Source organism: Molothrus ater, chromosome 6, assembly GCF_012460135.2.
Source record: "Molothrus ater isolate BHLD 08-10-18 breed brown headed cowbird chromosome 6, BPBGC_Mater_1.1, whole genome shotgun sequence".
NCBI lineage: Eukaryota > Metazoa > Chordata > Aves > Passeriformes > Icteridae > Molothrus > Molothrus ater.
Genome location: NC_050483.2, coordinates 59,595,660 through 59,611,011, shown reverse-complemented (window position 1 = coordinate 59,611,011; position 15,352 = coordinate 59,595,660). Strand labels below are relative to the sequence as shown.

Here is a 15,352-nt window from a genome sequence, read left to right as displayed (position 1 = left end):
TGAAGAGGGGCCCAGAGCTACTCAGGGGTGCAGACCCATGCCAGGTGTGAGTGGAGCTGTTCTCCATGCCCGTGCCAGTGGCTGGAAAGGATGGAATGGGACATGTCTGGTGTGCCCCACAATCCAGCACCGATAACCAGGCTGCCCTGAAGGCCAACACACACGCAGATCTCAGTCCTGCAAAGGCACATTCTGCAAATATTCACTTGCTCTTGATCAGATGTTGCAATGTTTAGATTCGAGGGGTTGTTTGAAACTGGCAGAGCCCAGTGAAACTTACGGGAAATCCTTCACAACCCTTTTTGCATCCCCTTCTCCCTCAGCTCCTCTTCATTACTGCTTCTGTTGGCATCTCCAGGCACGAGAGCAGCCTGTGATACATTTGCCAGGGGTGGTTTTTTGAGCACCATTAGTTAAGCTGATTTATTTTGTTGGCTCTGTGTCCCTGGGGTCCCTGTGAGCCAGCTCATCCAGCGTGCAGGGCGGAGCTGACGCTGCTGGAGAGGCGATGTCCGTGCACTCCCAGCATTTCAGGGAGGACATGGGATCTTCTCACAGCACCCCCTTGACAATGGCTGAACAAATACAATGTCAGCAGCCCTTCCATGCTAACCAGTATTTCCCAGTGCTCCTTTCCCAGGTGTTTGCACCCAGATGCTGCCACTCCTCTTTCCCTGTCAGATCTGCAGTTGCAGCTCAAGCCAGAGGGTTAAATGTCCTTTTCCTACCAGCCCTCATCCTCCATCACCCAGTGATCCCTGCCTCCAGCATCAAAGGAGTCAGCCTGCGCTGCTGTCACCAGGATTTGGCCTGTGCAACACTTCATTTTCTACTAACAGGGCTTAAGAAGCAGTGGTTGTACATCCACACTGGGAGCTGATCCATGTGGAAGGTCATGTTAAGGCTGGAAGATGGTCTTTAAGGTCCCTGCCAACCAAAATCCTTCAAGGAGTCTGATTTTTTTAATGTCTGCCTCATCCAGTTTGGAAATACAGATCCACATAGGTTTTATTGTTTACTTTTTATTTTTAACTTTATTCTATTTCTTTTTGGTGTGAGTTTGCTTTTTGAAGGGTGTTTTTCTCTGTGAATTTTACAGCTCTACTTCAGCACCCAAGGTAAGAGAAATGATGCCATCCCAGTGGCCAATTCCCACACTGTGTTTAGGAACAAATGGAAGTGATATTGTGTTTAATTATCTCAGCCTGCTTACCATGGTATTTCCACTAATATTTGGGTTTAATGAGCTAGGAAATCTGGGCCATTGTGTGCTGGTGGATACACTCATCCTTTCTTCAGCTAAATATGTTATCAGATAGCTTCCACAGAGATGAGCAACTGCTTCCTTTGAACTCGGGAATCATCACGATTCACTAATTTGCTTAGACCACCTGCTTGGTTAATATAACCACAGGCCTCTTGTTTTCCCTCTGAAATGGTAAACACAAATCCAAATGTTGCTGTACTGACCCTGCAGAAGAGGGGGCTGAAGGGAGACCTCATGGAGGGTGCAGCTTCGATCTCTGCCCTCAGTGGCAGTGACAGGGAATGGCTGGAGCTGTCAGGGCAGGTTTAGGTTGGATATCAGGAAAAGTTCTTCCCCCATAGGCTGGTGGGGCACTGAACAGGCTTCTCATGGAATGGTCACAGCCCCAAGGCTGCCAGAGCTCCAGGAGCATTTGGACAACGCCCTCAGGCGCAGGGTGGGATTGTTGGGGTGTCTGTGCAGGGCCAGGAGTTGGACTGGATGATCCTGTGGGTCCCTTCCAGCTCAGGATATTCCGTGATTCCGTGACCCACCCCAGCCCACAACAACACAGACAATGCACAGCCCCACTAACAGGGAAAGCCTCTGCTTCCCACCCAGGCACTTGCAGCCCTGCAGAAATGCTCCAGCTGGATCTGCAGAGACCCCAAGGTCCCACAGGAATTACCATATAAAAGAGAATTACCCTGCTTCTCCGCTCAATCTGCCTTGTGTTCTGCCTGGGGTGTCTGTGCTCCCAGGACACGTGGTCTGCACTCTGGATTCTCCATCTGCAGGGAAGAGAGGTGGCCACGGGGGTGTTGCTGAGTGCCCCCACTGCAGTCAGGGAAGGAGATTTGCTCCCAGCCAGCTTGAGGATCCTTCCATCACACGGATCTGCACGGGCACCCGCCCTGCAGAGCACGGAATGCAGCAAGGAATTTCTTCCACGGGTCACAGATCTGTTTTTTAATTACCATAGAAACCTCCAAACATCAGGCGTGTGCTGTTACGTCAGGGTCTCACTCCTCCACAGCTGCCTCCTTGGGACACTCTGGGGAACAGGAACTGTGGGGTCCTAAATGGTGGGGGATTATTTTTGGATTAATTAGTAAGCACGGTCTTGGTATCTTCTGGAGCACAGGATAGAAACTGTGGCTTTGGTCCTTTTTTGCTCCACAGCTTGCTGGTGTGGGGGGACACCATTCCCACCGCCCTTCCCCGCCTCACAGCGGGATGCATTTACTGCTTCAGCCCTAAATATCCTTCCCATCACTGCTATTCCCACTTTAGACATGCAAAATGCAAAACCTGGGAGGCGTTCTTGGCACAGCCAGCTTGGCAACCCTTGAATCAGCGGGGTGTGAGCGTTCCCACCCGGAGCTCCTGGTGCTCCCGCGCCAGACGCGCACCCGGCGCGGCAGACGGCGCATCCTGACGGCTCCACGGCCATCCCAGAGCACACCCCGACTGCAGGAGGGCTCCCAGCACTTCTCTGAGGGGAAAGGGGCTCCTTGGTGGAGCATGGATTGGGATGGAGCTGGAGGATGAGGCAGATGGCCGGGGTCTGTTGGCAGGGAAGTCCTGTTTGTTTAATTAGTCACCAGACAGGCTGAGAGCTAAAAGCAAACTCCAGGTGTGGTGAGATGGACCATTTGCACTTGATGTCTACCTGGTCATCCTCATCTTGTCATCCTGAAGTGGGATTGATGCTCCAGCACATGGGACCAGGTGTTCCTGGTGATTTTGGGTGGCCTTTGGTTCCCCACTACTATTTTCCCCCCAAAAGGGGCAGATTCAGACACATGTAGCTTTAAAAGCAACCAAAGGAAGCACAAACATGGACTGTTCCTTTTTCCAGCCCCCACCAGAGCACACAGCCACCTGTAGGGGATGGATTTCTAAAGCAGCTCCAAGAGGAACTTGGGAGAAGGGCCTGGAGGGACAGGACAAGGGGGAATAGGTTCCACTGCCAGAGGGCAGGGTCAGATGGGATACTGGGAAGAAATTCTTCCCTGGGAGGGTGGGCAGGCCCTGGCACAGGGTGTCCAGAGCAGCTGTGACTGCCCTTGGATCCCTGCAAGTGTCCAAGGCCAGGTTGGACAGGGCTTGGAGCAGCCTGGGACAATGGAAGGTGTCCCTGCCCATAGTAAGTGGTTTGGAATGAAATGAGCTTTAAGATCTGTAATTCTGTGGCTCACTGGTGGAGGGGTTCAGTCGCCCCCTTTGCCATGATTCCATCGTTTCTCCCTCCCAGACCATGTCCTGACACCTGGCCATGTCTCCCAATTCTGAGCTTCCCTGTCTTCAAAGTGATGAGGACTGGGAGATGCTGCAAAGGCAGAATCATGGAATCACAGAATTGTTAAGGTTGGAAAAGCCCTCTAAGATTGAAGGCAACCATTCCCCCCAGAATTGCCAAGGCCACCACTGACCCCTGTCCCTAAGTGCCACATCCATACATCTTTTAAATCCCTCCAGGGGTGGGGACTCCAACACTGCCCTGGGCAGAGGTACCAGTGTCACTTGTTCCTGAGCTTGGATCAGGTATTTTGGGACTCCTAAAGGGGCTCTGAGAGAGCTGGAGACACACTTTGGACAACAGCCTGGAGTGACAAGACAAGAAGAAATGGCTTAAAACTGACAGATACTCCCACAAATGAAAAGCCCACAGATAAAAGCACTTTACACCTTTATTTTTGCTTTATAAAATGTTCGATTATGTTCAGTGTTGGATGCCTCCTTGCAAACACTTGTGCTTAGGGTTTTTTCTCCCCCATTTCCCTTCTTGTATATACCTAGCTCACTCACCCCTTGAAATGGGATGGAAATAAAGGAAGAATTAAAAAAGAAAAAAGAAAAAACGAAAGTAAATAAATGAGAAATGGGAAAGGGAAATAAAATCTGCACAGGAAATGATACACAAATCCTGTCCCTGCACACTTGGCACTTGATGGGGTTAAATCCGTGCATATCTAACAAGTATATCTAATATGCAAAACTATGAAAAAAAAAAAAGTTTTAAAAATTACCATTAGGGGACGAGGCCACATTTACCAGATCTCAAAGCGGCGCTTTTTCCCCCCAGAACACCCCCGCTGCCATTACCCCGCAGCCCACTAGAGGGTGGTTTCCTCCAGCGGGAGCTCGGCCGCGGCGCGGGGAGGCAGGGAGGGAGGGAGGGGATCCGGAGTGTGTTTTCCAGCATTCCCCGGGCAGGAGGAGCGCCCAAAATTCCCGAGGGGAGTGGCAGAGCTGGGGGGGGGGGGGACACAGAGGGGACACACGGGGGACGCGCGTCCCCCTCGGGCTCCCCCCTCCGCCGCGCGCCTCGGCCCCGCCCACCCTCCTATGACGTCACCCGTATGCAAATGAGCGACATGGGGGAGCGGGGGCCCGGCGCGCGGCCGGGCTCAGTCTCGCGCCGCGGAGCGCGCGCGCGCCCCCCCCCCCTTCCCCTCTTTCCCTTTTCCCTTTTCCCGCCTCCTTCCCTCATTTCCCCCCCCTTCATCCCATGGACATGGCACGGCCACCTTAAAGCGCCGCGCCGCCCCCTCCTCCCCCGATCGCCGGGGCCGCTATGAGTCAGGTGAGTGTGTTTTTATACGGAGTGTGTGTGCGGGGGAGAACTTTTGGGGAGGGGGGGGAACTGTGCTGCAGTGGGGGGGGGGGGGGGGGGGGGTGGGATTGTGCTGGGTGCTTCCCCCCCCCCCATCCCAAATGGCGGTGCTGGATGTGGGGGGATCGCGGTGACGGTGGGGGAAGAGTGGGAGGAAGGCAGCGGGCTGAGTGGGAGCCTTCCTCTCCATCCTCCTCGTCCTCCCGCAGCCCCCCTGACGCCCCCTCCTCTCTCTCTCTCTGTTCCAGGTGTGAAGCCCCCGCCGGGAGGAGGTCGTTCCCCTCGCTGGCTGCAGCCCTGACGCTGGGATTTTCCTTTTTTTGGCTTTTTTTATTTTTTTTTTTTTCGGCCCCACCACCTCCCTCCTTCCCTCCCTCGCTCCCTCCCTCCAGGAATCCAGCGCTGCACCGGAGCCAGAAGAGAGGGAGCAAAACCCAGCCCAGGCCGAGAGCCGCGTCCAGAAACCAAACCCGCCCTTCGCGTCGCAAAGGAGAAATTTTTTTTTTCTTTTTTTAATCATTATTATTATTATTATTTTTATTTTTAATACCCCTGACCCGAGCACGGTGGCGGCAGCGGCGCCGGGGCAGGGAGGCTGTCCCGGTTATTTATTCTCTCCCCGCAGAGCTGTCCCTCCGGCTCACCATGATGTTCCGAGACCAGGTTGGCGTGCTGGCCGGGTGGTTCAAGGGCTGGAACGAGTGCGAGCAGACTGTTGCGCTGCTCTCCCTGCTCAAACGCGTCAGCCGGACCCAGGCTCGCTTCCTCCAGCTCTGCCTCGAGCATTCCCTGGCAGACTGCACCGAGCTCCACATCCTCGAAGGGGAGGCCAACAACCCCGGTGAGTGGCGGCGAGCCTTCTCGGGCGGTGCTCTAATGCCGTCGAAATTTAAAAAAAAAAAAAAAATACACCCGAGAAACGGGTGCGGTTTGGGAGCCGGGGGGCTCCTCCAACTCGGTTCTCTGCTCGCGTTTTATTTTCCAAACGGGGTTTGGCTTATTTCAGTTTGGTTTTTCACAGCAAACTACTCCGCTCCATGGCGTGGTGTAACTACGGTAGCATGAATGATTGGTGGGTTTTTTTTTTTCCTTTCCCCCCCGTGCCCCCCCTTCCTCCTTCCATGCAGTTTCCTGTGAAATAAGTAAGTCAGGTCACGTAGAGTCTGGATTTTCTAGGCTTCTTTTGGGCAACGTGGCTTGCTTTGCTCTCTGCAACATGCAGAAGCAGCCCATCGCTACCTCAGACGAACTGTTATTGTATAAAGCTCTGGGCAACTGGGTTATCCTATTTTTTTTTTTTTCCTGTTAAATGTGGCAATTCCTATTTCATCATTCAGATCCTGTTTGGACGCATTTTTTTCCTGCGGCTCTGAATACCCCCTTGTGTTTCAGCAGAGCTCTGAGAAAATATGAGTGGACTGTTTTCATGTTACTGAGCGTGCAGGGTGCAGGACAGCAAATGTGCGTGGCTACCGAGAGTGTATTTTTCTTTTATTTATTTGCCATTCCAAGTTGCTCAACTCCTCCAAAGTAAATGGGAGTTGGGGCAGGATGGGAATGGCACGGGCGCCGTGCGAATTGCGCCGTGTGTTCCCGTATTTATTTATGGGGGGTGTGTTACAGATGTGTGCGTTCCTAAGCGCGGATGTACACAGGGATGCAAGTTGCTTAAAGTAGAGTTTTTGTAACACGGAGGGCCAGCAGGGAAGGTGAAATATCATTTAGTTGCGCAGTTCTGTTTCTCCAACACCTCTCAAAAAAAAAAAAAAAATCCCAAACCAAAAAAATCCCATAAAAAAAAAATCAAAGCAAACCCCCCCATTCCCAAGCACCGAAATCGCAGGGGGCTGGAAGCTCTCGGGTGTTGGGCTGTGCGTGGCAGAGCAGTGCCGGGGAGCGGCCGGCTGCGTTCCGTGATGGATGGATGGATGGAAATCCTGCGGCCGGATCCCGAACAGAGCCCCCGGTGTGGACGGGGCGGGAGGAATGCAGGGTCCTTCTCCAGCTGTTCCCTATTAGAGCACCGAGCCGGCAGGATTTGGCAGCTGCCTGCGCTGCCATTTGATGACAAGGTCCAGCGCAGCGCCGTGTTCCACCGAGGACGGATTTAAGTCCTTCTGCAGGAAACCGAGCCTGGAGCTGCTCCGGCGCAGAGGGATCGGGGCTGGCTACGGGGGAGCGAGGCTGGAATTGGCCGTTCCCTTATATAGCTCGCAGGAATGACAGGGAGGAATGCTGCCGAGTGCGTCTGGGCGCAATGCTGCTGCTTTTATAAACAGCTGAAGGGATGAACCTCATCCATCCCTTTGGGTGGGGAGGCCCCGGGGGGGGCCGGGAGGGAACACATTCTCCAAACTCGGCTGCTCCTGGATAAATCTGCAGCTTCCCGTGCCAGCTTCAGCACAGCTTTGCTGTGATTCCCTCTGCGAGTTGGTGTGAGCAATATATTTTTAATTTTATTTTTTTTTTATCAGCATCTCAGCTTTTCATTCCCGCTATGGGTTTGGCAGTAGCTGTGTCCCCTCAGCTGGCCGGGGAATTGGAGGGGGGGGATTTGCCTCCTGCCATCAGGAAAGGCAAATTGTGAAGGAAAGCAGGGCTCTGAAGTGGCCCTGGACACAGAGTCACGTAGGGCCGCCTGTGTGGTGGCATTTTCTCAGTGTAAGGCTGGGTGCAGACCAGGGTTGGGCCCTTCCCATCTCCACTCGTGCGAGCAATCCCTGCTTGCCCCTGTAATCCCGGTGACCTTGCTTGGCGCGAGGATTTCTCCTGCGTGCAGGGCTTGGCACCCAGCCCCTGCCTGGCCCTTGCTGCGTTGGTGGAGCTGCCTGAGCTCTCCCTGGCCTGCCTTCCAAAAATGATCTCTTCCTCCAGGGCATTTGTAACTCCAATGCCAAAACCTGGATCCACTGAGTTCCTCTTTCTCACTGAGCATCCCCTCTGTATGGCTTTCCCATGGGATGGATGGATCCGTGCATCCTGGCACTCCTGTTGTAGTGCAAGGAAGCTGAGCTGAGATTTGTAACCAGGCTCGGTTAGGAAATAGCTTTTAGTCTCCTGTGTTGGTGCTGCTTTCCTAAAACCACCTGTATTCCTTAAATCACTCCTGTTCCACGCCTGTTTGGCAGTCTGGCACTCGTCTCTTCCCTGGCAATGGAATCACACCAAGTCCTGAACAGCAGCGTTGTCATCAAACCTTGCATTACTTGTTACTCTTTGAATCCTGGTGTTTGCATTACTAATTTGGGCTCGATTCTTTCCCAGGCTAGGGCCTGAGGTGGCTCCTGGTACATTTTTCTGGTGTTTGCTGACTTGGAAATAGTGGCTTCCTGCTTGTAGGTGTCCCATTGTCATCCCTGGTTGGGGCTGTAGAGCAGGGGATGTTCCCTTTCCATGAAATCCACTGTCTGGGAAGGGGTGTCACCAGCTCAATGGAACTGCTGGGCTAATGTCCTGGAGCAGGTGTTGGAATTACACTGGGAGAACTTGAGTTGTTTTGTACATGCAGGACCTGTTGCTTGTCCCAGCTCTGTGGGGAGATGGGAAAACTGGAATGTTACTCCCAGGTGATGGTGCTTAGGAGGAGGTGGCAGCCCTGCTGTGGTCCACGGTGGATGGTCACCATCCTTGGAACTGTTACCACCAACAGCAGAGATCAGGAGGGTCCCAAAGGGACACCAGAGCTCAGAGATCCTCCCTGACTGGTGGTGCTGGGCTCAGAGCCCTCAGGTGTGTGCACCAGGTGTGGAGGAAAACCCATTTCAGCAAAGGTGTCCAGGTTGTTTCTTGCCTGGTAGACTCAAGATGAGAGGTCTGATGAATGGCAAATGTGATGGGAGAACTCAAGGAAGAAAATTTTTTAACTGGTTAATTGCCACGGAGAAGCAAAGATATTTAGTTTGGAGGAGTTCTGTCTTGGTGGTTTGTTGGTTTGTTTTTTTTCCAAGTGTGAGGGTATTTTCATAATGACAGCCAAGCTGTCCTCACCAGTACTGCAAACCCCACGTGGCTCTGCTGGGTACAGCTGTGTATGAACCTCAGGAAGCCCTGAGGATCCTCCTGGTTCCATGGTTCCCTGCCTAAGCCTGAAGGGGTGGATGTAACCTTGTTGGGAAGCTGCATTGGTGTGCAGGGGCTGCAAGACCACCTGCAATCCATTGCTTGCTTATAAAGGGAAAATAGGAGTGGGAAGCAAACATGGAAGGACATCTATACATTCTTCATAGGGTGAAGTTTACAGCTTGGGATTGTCCTACACAGTGGCTTCACTGAGCTTTAATGGTTTAAACTGGTGAAGAATGTGATGGTTGTTGCTAATTCAACTGGAGTGTGAGTGGCTTGGTCTGCTGAGAAGGAGGAGAATATGGAAACCATATTATCTGTGCACAGAAATAGAAGTTTCAGGTATTGCATAGCACTATTTAAAAGCCTGCTATAACTTCCTTCCTTCCTTCCTTCCAGCCTGGCCTTGCTGGGCAGCTTCAGTCCCAGCTGCTCGGAGCTGTCAGGTCACAGCGACCTCCTCTGAGCTTCCAGGAAAGGTCAGGCAGGAGTGGGGTGGGAATGGGACCTGTGCTGCTCCTGGGGCACCCAGGGCTGCTGGGTTTGGCTGCTCTGTGGGCTGCAGACCCAGTGAGGAGGTGTGAGGGCTGTGTCCATGAAACATGGTCACAGAGGGCAGAATCTGCTTTCATCCACTCCAGCGTCCCTCTGTGGTTTGTTCCCAAAGCAGTCCCACATCCCACCCCACCAGCCCTGGCTTCCTCATTCCTGCAAGGTTGACACAAGTGCCCAAAGACTCCTGGAGGTCCTCCAGGTGTCCAAACAGCCACGTGCACTGATGGAAGCAGTGACAGCTTTAAGCCCTTGGCTTTAAAGGACAACACACTTTCTCTGGCCTGTGCACAGGACATTCACTGCTCCATGTGTTAGGGCCAAAATCTTTATTTCATTTCAGCAGGCTGTCAGGTATCACAGGTATCATCAGGATGACCTAGATTGCTCATCCTGGGAAGGACTGGCCAAAGGAAGAGACAAGGGTTGCAGGGAGCTGTAATGTCTTTTAATAGAGCAAGTGATGCAGCTGGAAAAATGGCCAGGCATGAAGGTGCACCAGCTCAAAGGAGGGCTTGTGTGCTTGTGGGTTTTTTCCCAACTGTACCAGCTGGTCTATTAAAAGGCATTACATATTCCTGCAGACCTTGCTGCTTATATCCTTAGCTCCCTGTGGCTCCAGCCCTGCATCTGTTGCTGCCACCCCAGCCACAGTCTCCCAGCCCATCAGGAAGCTGCTACCCCTGCACTGTGCAAATTTTGTAGTTCATCCCCAGTGACCCCCACTGATGGCAAATCATCCAGTGCCCAGTTTGAGGGTGTTTCCCATTTAAAAACAAAATAAAAATTCTTGGCTTACAGTTGCATTGCAATGCTGAGCTGTGGTTTAAATGTCCTTGGGCTGTGTGAGGGCATTGCTGGGCTGTCACACAGTGGGACTGGAGGAGCCCTGGAGGAGGAGGAGGGGGTGAGCAGCTTAGCCTGTGCTTACTGGATGTGATGGGGAGTTCTAAGTGCAGGGCTGGACATTGGCATTGTGTGGTCATTCCACACACTTCTCTTCCTGGAGAGGGATGTGAGCAGCCCTGCTGGCTCTGCTCATTAAAATTAGGAGCTGGGACTCCTAAATGGAAAGATCACAGAATCACAGAAAGGTTGGAAGGGACCTGAAAGCTCATCTTGTTGAAACCCCTCAGCGAGGGACAGCTCAGAGTTCATCCAGCCTGGCCTTGAACACTTCCAGGGATGGGACAGCCCCAGCTTCTCTGGGTGACCTGGGCAAGCCTCAGATCTGCTGAGCTGACACTTGCTTTTGACCTGCTGCCACACATCTTTCCCAGGTTTTGTTTGCAAACTTGAGTGCTAAAAGCTATCAGTGCTGGGACTTTTGGGAAATACTAAGGGTAGGGGTACAGAAGTACAGAGTGCTGTTAGCCAGGGGCTTTGAGCCAGGCTACACACCCAGTGTTCTCTTGTGATTCAAAGCTATTTTTATGTTTAGGGATGCTTTCCAGAGTGGCTGTGGGAAGCACTGCAGGCTGCAGGAAGGTCTGTGGTGTGGCATTACAAAGGTTCCCCTTTGCTGTCCCCCTCACCCCAGTGCTGGGACCTACAGGAGACTCTTCTGGGCTTGCACTTTGCTCTTCTGTATTTTCTCCTATTTGTTTAAAACCTCTCCCTTGTTGTTCCTGGCATGAGTCCCTTGCAGTAAGAGGAGTAAGGAGATACTCCTGTGCCTGCTCCCAGAATTTTGTCAGCATGAATGACAAAGTCTCCTCCATTGGCAGAGCTAATGAGGGCCCGGTGTTTTGGATGGGGGGTGGCAGAGCTTGCCAGGGTGGTAATTTTTAGGCAGTAATGGGAATGAAAAAGTTAACTAATGGTAACAGCCTGTTTTGCTGCCTGGAGCATGGTGTGGTGCAAGAGGATTGCTCATGGGTGAGCTGCTTTTTCCCAGAGACCTTTCCATACTTTGTGTCCTTTTAACCATTTCCTCAGGTAGTTCAGGGAGGGGTCTGATGCCAGGGTTAATGCCAGGGTTAATTTCCTCACTGACTTCAGTTGGGAAAAATCCCACTGTTGAAGTGCACATGAAGGAGGCAGGGAAGCGTTTCCTGCATCATCACAGACCTGAGCTGGAATTCTCTGCTTGGACCAGCTTGTTCCTGGATTCCTTCTGTGCAGATATCTTGTATTTGTGCTTGGAAAAGCAGCAGAGCTGGAGCTCTTTCTCTCCTACCAGAGTGGGTGCAGGGAGGATGTTGGTGAAGGAGAAGAAGCACACAGAGCATCACTATCAGGATATAGATTGATGGGAGAGGTCGAGGACAGCTTTAGATCAAGAGCTGAATAGGAACCAGCTGTAGAGCCATCAATTAAAATAATCTAGTTTGTGAATACACTTATCTGCAAACGAGATTAAATGGATGAGTGGGGAAAGCGCTCTGCTCGCAGCTCGCGCTGCTGCTGCTGGATGATCCTCTGCACAGTTCCATCCTTTGGCGTGTTAGACCTCAAAATCTGAGCAAAGCTGCCTGCCCATTTCACCAATTACACATTTGCAATTAGGCCAGTTGATTTTAAAGCAGCTGATGCTCCAGTCAGCTGAATTTTCCCACAGAGTTCCCCTGAAGCAGTTGAAGGTTGTGGATCACAGTGGAAATTCCCACCTCCCTACAATTTCTCAAGCTTTGCCCTTTCTTTTTCTCATGCTCCATCAAAAAAGACCACCTTGGTTTCATCTGTGGCCTGTGAAAGCCACTTCTCACTGAGCTGGGAGTGATGTTTGCAATCAGTTTAACTGAAATAGTAATTAGTGTGAGCTCCAGCTTTATTTTAGGATGCATCCGTCAGTGCTTCAGCGCTCCGGCGTCGAGCTCGTGTCTAGTGTTACCACAGATAACTGCTGGGGGAAAGGGCACCCCTGGCACTGCCAGTGCCCCCCAACCCTGGGATGGGCTCATCAGAGAGGGGAGAAGCTGCTGTACTGCAGTGCTGTGTTTTGGGGCTCCCACCTGATGGCCCCAGTTTCCTCCTCACTCCTTGCACGGTGCCAGCTGAGTGCAGGAGCCCACACCAAGCACAGGTCGCTGTGTTTGAAGCCCTTTTTGCCTGCAGAAGGGCCCCAAGGGTGGTGGGATGAGCCCTCACGTGAACTGTGTGTTTGTGCAAATCTGCCTCTGAGCGTGCATGTGCCCTTTGTATTTCCTATTTTCACCAAACAAACAAGACCATTACTATTTTACTAACTCCTGGTTACGTAAGAGCTGCTGAGGGATCTAAAAGAGGCTGCAGGTCTGATGCAAGGGAACCCCAGGCTTGCGTGTTCATCCCTTTTCCCTTCAAAAATGGTGTGTTTATCTTCCCAGTGCTCTGGTCCTAGGAAGAGACACAGAGATTTGCAGAGGTCATTGCTGAGTGCGAGTTGGGCAATGGCAAACAGCCAAGGCAGTGGCTTTCCATCTTGGCCCAGTAATTACAAATAAAGTTGAGGTTGGAGTGAGCAGATCCGTTCCCAGCTTCCTCTTCCGCAGCAGATGCTTTGAGTGGAAGGGCAGGATCTCATCAAAACAAGGCTGGGATTCTCTGGTGGAGAAGGTGCTGCTGGCTGTTCTTTGGAAGGGGTTTTGTGGGCAGAGGGAGTTGTGTTTCTGGCACAGGGGGGTTGCAAGCTGGATTTTCTCTGATGGAGCAGACCATGGGATGGTCTCATCCATAGCAGGACAGCCCTGAAACTTGGTTTGCTCTGGTTCTGGATGCTGAGCAGAAAATGAGCCTGCTCAGGGGGAGTGGGCAACTGCAGAGACAGAAACTCAGTTTCACAGAATTCCCAGAATCACTGGGTTGGGAGAGACCTTCAAGATCATCCAGTCCAACCCAGCCCCAACAGCTCAACTCAACCCTGGCCCCCAGTGCCACATCCAGGCTTTGTTAAACACACCCAGGCATGGGGACTCCACCACCTCCCTGGGCAGCCATTCCAGAACTTTATCACTCTTTCTGTAAAAGACTTTTTCCTGATATCCAACCTGTATTTCTCTTGGTGCAGCTCGAGACAGTGCTTTATTCTGTACCTGGCAGGAGCTGGCTGTGTTTGGAAGTGCATGGACTTCTCCTGGCTCTCCATGCAGGAGACAAACACACCTGGCTGAAGCAGGAGGAGCTGTAAGTGAAGGATTTTCCAGCACAGGCTCACCCATCGTGCCAGTGTGGGTTTTATTGTTCAGTGTGGAGTTTTATGGATGTATTTACACACAGTGACTCCATGGCCTGGCTGCATCAGGGGTTTTGGTGAAGGTGTCTGGATCTCAGCCTGGTTTCTGTGCTGGGCTCTGTGCAGGTGTGTGCTGCAGCCCCTCAGCTGAGGCTTCCTGGGCTCAGCACTCCTGTCTGGAGCCTGCTGGGGTTGCCTGTTGATTTCTGCTCTCTGAGTTGAACCCAGGGTGCAAACCATGTATTTCTCTGCCATTAACCCTGGCTGCTGCCCTTGCAGACCTCTCAGGGTGTTTGCAGTGCTTGAGCTGCAGTGCAAACACTTTCTTGTATTCTGTCAGAATAATCCACGGGGCAGAGAAAGGTGCTACCACAAATCCAGGGTCATTTTATGTTGTGTACAAGGGACTGTCCAAGGTGGGAAACACAGATGGATGATAACTGTGGTAGCTCTGTTGCACCAAGGGCTGAGCCAGCTCCTTCCACCACCCCTGCAAACCTTCCCTGTTACTTGCAGGAGCTGGATGGGGCCCAGGTTGTTGAGCTATCATGCCTGGAGATGTTATTTTACTTAAAATAATGTTAATATTGTGACTGTCCTCTGCAGGATTCAGCAGCTCTGCTCCACTCTTTGCTCTCAACCAAGGCTGCCCTGCTTTAGAAGCGTGGGGTGCTTCAAAAAGCTTCTCCTCTGTTACTGATCCTCACAAATAATTAATTCCAGATTGCCTTTTTTTTTTTTTTTTTAATACAACTTGTTTCAGGCAAGCCACAAACCTGCCTTTCTTTTAACCAGTTATTTCTCCTGCTCCTTGGCTGTGCTGTTGCCTGGTGGGGAATGGGCATGTTCTGTGTTTGGAGTTTTAATTGTTGTTATAAGAAGAAATTGAGTGGGTGGATAAAACAGGGTTTAACCAGGTTTAGCCAGAAGCATCTTAAAACCCACTTTCCATGCTGCTGCATTTTTAAATTTTTTTTTCCTGTGTTTTTAACCCTGAACATCACAGATCAGTTCTCCTTGTCACTGGGTTTTTCCTGTTGTCCCCTTTTCTCTGTCCCCCATCAGCAGTGGGAATTGAAGAAGGAAGAAATTGGGGAGAGAAATGTGGAGGGAAAAACCCACAACTTTTATTGTGGTGAAACTTGGCTGATCTGACATTTGCAGGCAGAACATGTGTGTTTCTGCAGCAGCTGCAGTCTATGCCCATACATTTTCCTGTTGGGATGTTCCTCTTGTTTCTCATGCAGCAAACATCAATGTGATTTTTCTACCTTTTTGCTGACTGTTCCCCAGCGTGCTCAAGTTGCTACAGGGTCAGCTTGGTTCTGGGTTGGGTTTTTCTAAAAATCTTACACTTGCAAAGAAGTGGATTATTAAAAAAAATGCAAAGTCCCCTGGCTGTTTCCCTCCAGATAATGCAAACATAGATGAAATGTTGAGTTATAACTACCTGAGTGACCTTTTAAGATAAGAATTGTTATTGACTGGTGGTATTATGTTAAACTGATAAGAATTCTTTTTAGAAGAGGAGGAAAAAAAGCCCAACAAACCCTTCAGTAACCATAACAACTTACTCTGCAGTGCAGGGACAGCACACAGCTCCTTCCTGGCACTGCTGCTGGGGGCTTGAGGGTGGCACCACAGGGATCCCATCCAGCAGCTCCTTGGGGAAACCTCCCCAGAGCTCCAGGTTGTGCTGTGAGGGATGCCTGAGGTCACT

At 51.5% G+C, this 15,352-nt stretch overlaps 1 protein-coding gene across 5 annotated transcripts in view; it reads left to right on the top strand.

Annotated features, from left to right (window-relative positions):
• Positions 1 to 4,637: 4,637 nt before the first annotated feature.
• SAMD4A (sterile alpha motif domain containing 4A) overlaps positions 4,638 to 15,352 on the top strand; it is a 101,944-nt gene continuing 91,229 nt past the window's right edge. For 3 of the 5 annotated variants that reach the window (XR_004980281.2, XM_036383704.2, XM_036383702.2), the window contains exons 1-2: positions 4,639 to 4,835; positions 5,114 to 5,706. Coding sequence is in view for 4 of the 5 variants with exons in the window: in XM_036383704.2 (XP_036239597.1) it covers positions 5,511 to 5,706 (196 nt within the window). In the remaining variant the exon portion in view is untranslated. Of the gene's footprint in view, positions 4,836 to 5,113; positions 5,707 to 15,352 lie in introns of all 5 variants that reach the window. The other 2 variants (XM_054515104.1, XM_036383703.2) reach the window with 2 other exon arrangements.